This window comes from Macaca thibetana, chromosome 16, assembly GCF_024542745.1.
Source record: "Macaca thibetana thibetana isolate TM-01 chromosome 16, ASM2454274v1, whole genome shotgun sequence".
NCBI classification, from domain to species: Eukaryota; Metazoa; Chordata; class Mammalia; order Primates; family Cercopithecidae; genus Macaca; species Macaca thibetana.
The window spans coordinates 17710546-17717025 of NC_065593.1; the positions used below are offsets into that span (position 1 = coordinate 17710546).

Sequence of the window (6480 nt, forward strand, 5' to 3'; positions counted from 1 at the left end):
AACGCCGAGGAGATTGAGGGTGCGAGTCGGCCGGGAGGTGGTGGCGCGTCTGCGTTCCCCGGCCACGCTGGCCCAGTTACCTGGAACACGGCGCCGGACACAGTACTTAGGGTTCCCTCAGACGGGCAGGGGAAGCGATGCCTGCGGCGCCATCTTGCTCTGAAGGCTGCTGGGAGGTCCCGGGCTGCGCACGCGCCCAGGTCCCGCCCCGCCCTCCGCGCCTGCGCCGTGGGCGCCCCGGACAGGCTCCACCCTCTGCCTGCTTTTCTACGCACGCGCCGGGACTTCCGAAAGCGGAGTAGCGCTCCGGCCAGTGATTGGCTGGAGGTTTGTTAACTATTCATGAGGGGGCGGACCGAGCGGGGCGGCCTTTGTTAAGCAGCGAGGGCGCGGCCGCGGGGACTCTGCTGCCGGCTTCCCGGAGCGGCGCTGGGCGACCAGAGTGGGGTCGAGATGTCTTACATCCCGGGCCAGCCGGTCACCGCCGTGGTGGTGAGTGCGCTTGCGCCGGCTCCTCCTAGTCTTGGCCTGACCCCACCTCGCAGAGCGGGAAACGGACACCCCAAGCTGGTTGACAAGAGCATCGAACCCGGGGATCCTGCGAACCGGCGGCAAGGGCTGGGGTTCCCGCTTTGCCGGAGCGGGCCGCAGTTCCCCCAGCCACGAAACAGGGACGGCCGGGACCCGAGAGCCTCCCGAGACCCTGGACGGAGCCCAGACTGCGCGCGCGGGGCCGGGAGGGCCACGGGGAAAGGCCCGGCTGCGGGAGCCTGGGAAAGCGCCCCCTTCCCGGGCCTCCGTGTCCCCAGCCGGGGAGCTGCGGGGGGCGGGCGCCGATCCCGACGTCCATGAGTCGCAGCCTCTGGAATGAGGAAATGCTTCCTCCGCTGCAGCTTGCGCCGCCGCCCGAAGGGAGATCTGGGGGTGGAGCTGTCCCGAGCCTGCCGTGGCAGCCCCTTCCCCCTTCCTTTCCAGCCTTGCTCCTCCGACCCACTCGCCGCCTGGTCCAGGGTGGACGCTCGTATAGCTGCGATGAGCGTTGCGTCTTGGAACTTTTCTTGGTTCCCCAGCCCTTAAGGCAGAAAAGTCCAGGCCTCCCTCCTGGCACCTGAGTCCTGAGTAGACCCTCTGGGGGCTAGCCTAGGCCCCTGGCCGCCCTCTGGCTTGTTTTAGGTGCTGGGTGGTATTAGACTAGGTAGAGGGAGGAAGGGAGTGTCACGGTGGGACGGGGCCTGGAGAGCAACCCTATGACAGAGGTGGGGAGTCCCAGAAAGAAGTGCTCAGCCAGAGAAGACCTCAGGATAGACTCAGGTCTCCTGCCTACCTCCCGACAGCATTCAGAGGAGGGACGAGAAGAAATGCCTGCCCGGTGGGCAGTAGGTCAAGTCCCCGCCCTGGAGCCTTAGGGACTGGGTGTGCTATCTCAGATGGGTGTGCTGGAGAAGCTCAGCAATCAGGTGGGTGGAGGCAGAGAAGCCACTGATAAAGGCGACACGTGAGGCTGAGCTTAGAGCACCAGCTCAGGCCTGGGCCAGGAGGAAACATTGCTGGACCAGCTGACAGCTGTCCTAAGCTTCACCCTCCTTGCACCAGCCTGACTTTTTTTTTTTTTTTCTTTGAGACAGTCTTGCTCTGTCGCCCAGGCTGGAGTATAGTGGCGTGATCTGGGCTCACTGCAACCTCCGCCTCCTGGGTTCAAGCGATTCTCCTGCCTCAGCCTCCCAAGTAGCTGGGATTACAGACGTACACGAGCACGTCCACCTAATTTTTGTATGTTTAGTAGAGATGGGGTTTCACCATGTTGGCCAGGCTTGTCTTGAACTCCTGACCTCAGGTGATCCACCTGCCTCAGCCTCCCAAAGTGCTGGGATAACAGGTGTGAGGCACCGCGCCCGGCCCAGCCTGGCTTTTTTAGATCCCTAGCTGCCCCAGAGAGAGGGCACCAAGTTTACTCTTTAGCTAGAAGCGGGGTGGGGGCAGGGGCAGGTGAGGAGCCAGAGCAAGCCACCTTCTGCGTGACCTCACCCAGCAAATCAGTGACAGCCCTGTCTCCCAACCCAAGGGCCTGTAATCTTCTGACTATGCCGGCGAAGCAGGCCTGGAGGAGCTCAGTTTGGGGCATGAAGACCCAGGCGCAGTGGGTCTCATGCTTCCTGCCCCGCTCCCTCATGCCATAACTGGTCCCAGGGCCTTCCCCAAAATTGCAGGTGCATGCCTCCCAATTCTAGTAACACCAGGAACGTGCTTGAACATGGTGTGTATGGTCTGGCCTCTCCCTTGAGTCTTGGATTGGGGATGGGGTTGGGCAGGCTCACTCCCCAGTCCCCACCCTCTCCCATGTAGAATTTTGAGAATGTTAAATCCATTTAGGCCATTCCTCTGAACTCTGGCTCCATTGATCCATCTGCCTTCTGGACACCTGCCCTGCAGCTCCTGGCACTCCAACCCAACCTGTCCCTCCTCCTCCTGGGTCCTCATCTGAGTGATGTGTGTTCAGCCAGGCAAGGTGGCTGGGTGCTCCTCTTGACTCCTCTCCTCCATGAGTGGTCCCTAAGTCTGTAGATCTCCATTTTCAGGTAGCTCCATGTCCCCTAGCCTCTGCATCCTGCTTTTGTGAGATGTCCGTTCCTCTACTGATTACCTGAGTGGTCATTCTAGCAGCGAACCTGGCCATGCCCTGCCCTACTCCATTCCTGAGAACTCCAGTGGGTTCAGGATCAAGGCTACCCATCACCCCCTCAAAGCCTGATGCAAATAATCCCCGCTTTGGGAAACTTCTTTAGGTCTAGTCTGGATTGTCATCTTTTGCTTCTTTTCTCCTTCCTGTTAAAACTCGACCTTGGGAGTGATCTGGTCTGGCTGCCAGCATCTGCTTACTGGACAGTGCTTGCCAAGGGCTTTGAAAGGAACTTGGCACAGTTGGGGACCATAACCCCAGAGCATGGTGGGAGCGCCTCAGAACACTCGTGTTTCTGCACAAGAGCAGGGCCCGGGGCTTAGGGAGACACCCCTACTCCCCTTCAGGACGGGATCTGGCCCCAGCCTTACACTTTCAGCCTCATCTCGCCTCCCAGTTCTGTGTCCTGCACTGGACACTCCAGTCTCACGAACACGTATCCACAGCACCTTGAAGCCTGTGCTGTGCTCTGGTCCCCTTGGCCGGGAAGCCCTTCCTCTCCTTTCTATGCAAGTTTGATCTCTGTTTTTCCAGAGCACCTCCTGTGAGATGGGCTTCCCACCCACAAAAGCCATAGCACCTGGACTCTTGGGCCAGCAGGGGCTTTGACCACGTGTTGACCAAGACCAGTGCCTAAGACTAATAGGGGAAGTGGGGACAGGTTGAGGACAGAGGGCTGTGTGGGTGGATCAATGTGGCCAATTTCTGAGTGCCAGCTCCTCAGCCTCCCAGGCTGTGAGCAGCTGGATTCCTGCAGGGGCCTGGGCCCCACCCCCTTGGCATGGCTCTGAGGCTGCTGCTGGGGACACACACCAGCCTCATTCTCCAACCACCCACTTCCCTCAACTGGCTTTTTTTCTTTGCCAGCAAAGAGTTGAAATTCACAAGCTGCGTCAAGGTGAGAACTTAATCCTGGGTTTTAGCATTGGAGGTGGAATCGACCAGGATCCTTCCCAGAATCCCTTTTCTGAAGACAAGACGGACAAGGTGAGGGGGTTCTGGGGTACTGGGACCGCTCCATGGGGCACAGGGGCCTGAGATGGTGGGTCTCTGTTTCCTGGGCCCCCATGGAAGGAGCAGACCTCATCTCTCAAACCATGTTCTCTAAGCAGGCATTGGAAGTGACCTAGTGAGAATAAGGATGGGTAGGGGTGAGGAAGGGCTGTCCAGATAAAGCCCAGGGGAGCACGGCCGGCGCACGGTGGGGCAGCGACACTCTGTCCCGGCTCTCTCAGAATAGTCCTCATTGACCGTGTGTACTGGGACAGGCTGAGTGCGGGGACAGAGGGACGGCTGACAATGTGCTATGCTGGCTTCCGCTCTGTGGATAAGGGGCCAGTCCAGGGACCACAGGGCTTGACTTGGGCTACCCCTTTCCAGGGTATTTATGTCACACGGGTGTCCGAAGGAGGCCCTGCTGAAATCGCTGGGCTGCAGATTGGAGACAAGATCATGCAGGTAACACGTGTCCCAAAGGAGGAAAAACAAGGTTTGGGCCAGCAGGTCTGAAGCACGTGGGGTTGGGGACCTGCCGCAGCCTCCCAGCTGGGAGGAACTCACCATAGCCAGTTGGGAGCCCATGCTGGTATTGCCCCAGAGGACGCTGGCTTTCTCTCCTGTGTGTGTCTCAGCCACAGCGCTTGGCCTGGGATGTTAGGCTGGGGGCTTACTTGAATGACCCAGGCCTCCAAAGCCCTCTGCTTCCAGATCCCAGAGGGCGGGGAGCTGAGGTGGGCCTGTCTTCTCTCCCTGGGCCAGGTGAACGGCTGGGACATGACCATGGTCACACACGACCAGGCCCGGAAGCGGCTCACCAAGCGCTCGGAGGAGGTGGTACGCCTGCTGGTGACACGGCAGTCACTGCAGAAGGCCGTGCAGCAGTCCATGCTGTCCTAGCAGCTGCCACCGTCTGCAACTCCTGCCTGCCTCCCCTCTGTACAGGAACGCCACTGCCACGCTCTGTCCCCACCTGGCTTCTGCTGAGTGCTGGGCCCCAGCTCAGAAGGGCTACAGCTGGTCCCAGAGGCCGGGCCTGGCCTTCCTTCTCTTCTCCCACCCCTGGCCTGGGGCCTCTGGGACCAGCTTTCTCCCCTGGACACCGAGGATTGGAAACAAGGGCCTGGAGCTGAGTGGTAGCCGGTCTGCTGTGACCACAGGCTCAGGTCCAACCTTGCTGCCTGGCCACAGCTGTGGCAGGGCAAGTGGGAACCACCATCTCTTGGGAGCCACCAAAGCTGGGAAATGCCGGAGAGGCCGGGCCTTTCCCGCTTTGCCCTGGCCGCCGGGTTCGGCTCCGCCACCGCCCCGCGGCCCTCGTGTGTCCACCCCGCAGTGCCTCTGCCCATCGGGGGACTGCACACACGTCCTGCCAGGGGCTCTATGAAGGTTTGCCCAGACAGAAGCCAGGTGGGCTCCCCGTTCACTCCCACTCTCCCGAGGGGTGCTGGCCTCCCCAGGGTTTACCTTCTTACAGGATTTAGACGAGGTTCGAGGCTCACATTTCAGGGCAGCTCTCAGGATTGTCATTTTCCTCTTTGCCTGTGGGTTTAACTTTTGTATTTTTTTAATCACGTTTGATACGAAATGTTTTTATCGTACTCTTTGGAGGTGCCCATTCTACTTCTGAATTTAGCTTACTAACTCGCATCTGGAAGCTCAGCAAGTGCACAAGCCTTACTTTGGTGACCGTGGAAACCACTGCCGCCCCTCCCCAACGTGGTGTGCTCAATAAACAGTGCTGGAATTCACAAGGGCTTTGCTGAGGCATGGGCTGGGATGTCTCGGGGGTGGGATACTGGGGCCAGAGCTGTGGTTTTAACGATGGCTCCATCCCCCACTGTTCTGGGACAAAGCTTAACTACTCCCAGGCCCACCTGCCTGGAAAGCCCGGGGCTGGTGGAGCCGTAGCAGCTGCACTGCGCCTCACCGGAACCACATCTGTGGGAGCATCTGGGAGCACTGCGGTGGGACCCTGGGGTGCATGTGCTTTCTTGGGAGTTATTGTGAAGCCCCTACTTGCTCCCACCTTCCTTTTTGCATCCTAGCCTCAGCTCCCACCTGGGAGGGGCCATAGGGACACCCAGAGGTGCCTGCGAGAGACCCCTGCCTATAAGACACTAAGGGCACTCCCTGTATCACAGCGAGGGATGCAACCCCCCACGTTGCTGGGGGCCGTGATCTGGCCAGATGGGGGTGAGCCAGAGAGCACCTGACCACCTGCGTACCAGCTTGGGCAAGGTGTTAGCACTCCTGGACCTACCTAGCACTGCCAAATCAGATTTTAAAGAAAAGTCCATAATTTTTTTTTTTTTTTTGAGACAGAGTTTTGTTCTTGTTGCCCAGGCTGGAGTGCAATGGCGCGATCTGGGCTCACTGCAACTTCCGCCTCCCGGGTTCAAGTGATTCTCCTGCCTCAGCCAATCAAGTAGCTGGGATTACAGGCGCCTGCCACCATGCCCAGCTAATTTTTGTATTATTAGTAGAGATGGTGTTTTGCAACGTTGGCCAGGCTGATCTTGAACTCCTGATGTCAGGTGACCTGCCTGCCTTGGCCTCCCAAAGTGCTGGGATTATGGGCGTGAGCCACTGTGCCCGGCCGGAAAAGTCAATCATTTGAAATATCTCATTTTAAAGTATGGCACCCAGTAACACATTGATTGGGTGACACAAGTGAGACAGGTCTGTGGACCTGGTCAGGCCAAAGTCTCTGCTCTACAGAAACGAGACCTGACATTCTTTGATGTTTGTGACAACTACATAGAGGAAGCGTCTGGAGAATAAGACCCCCACTGCCCCCCGCCCCC

General features: G+C 59.0%; 2 protein-coding genes across 19 annotated transcripts in view; one reads left to right on the forward strand and one right to left on the reverse strand.

The window, feature by feature from the left end:
- The window catches only part of EMC6 (ER membrane protein complex subunit 6), a 127618-nt gene that overhangs the window by 686 nt on the left and 120452 nt on the right, over positions 1 to 6480 (reverse strand). For 16 of the 18 annotated variants that reach the window (XM_050765875.1, XM_050765871.1, XM_050765870.1 and 13 more), the window contains exon 2: positions 81 to 159. The gene's annotated coding sequence lies outside the window, so the exon portion shown is untranslated. Of the gene's footprint in view, positions 1 to 80; positions 162 to 6466; positions 6479 to 6480 lie in introns of those variants that run through there. The other 2 variants (XM_050765872.1, XM_050765861.1) reach the window with 2 other exon arrangements.
- TAX1BP3 (Tax1 binding protein 3) lies at positions 302 to 5424 on the forward strand. Its single transcript, XM_050765857.1, has 4 exons — positions 302 to 492; positions 3545 to 3664; positions 4058 to 4135; positions 4436 to 5424. Exons 1-4 carry the CDS (start codon positions 454 to 456, stop codon positions 4571 to 4573), a joined length of 375 nt encoding a protein of 124 aa, XP_050621814.1. The 5' UTR covers positions 302 to 453; the 3' UTR covers positions 4574 to 5424.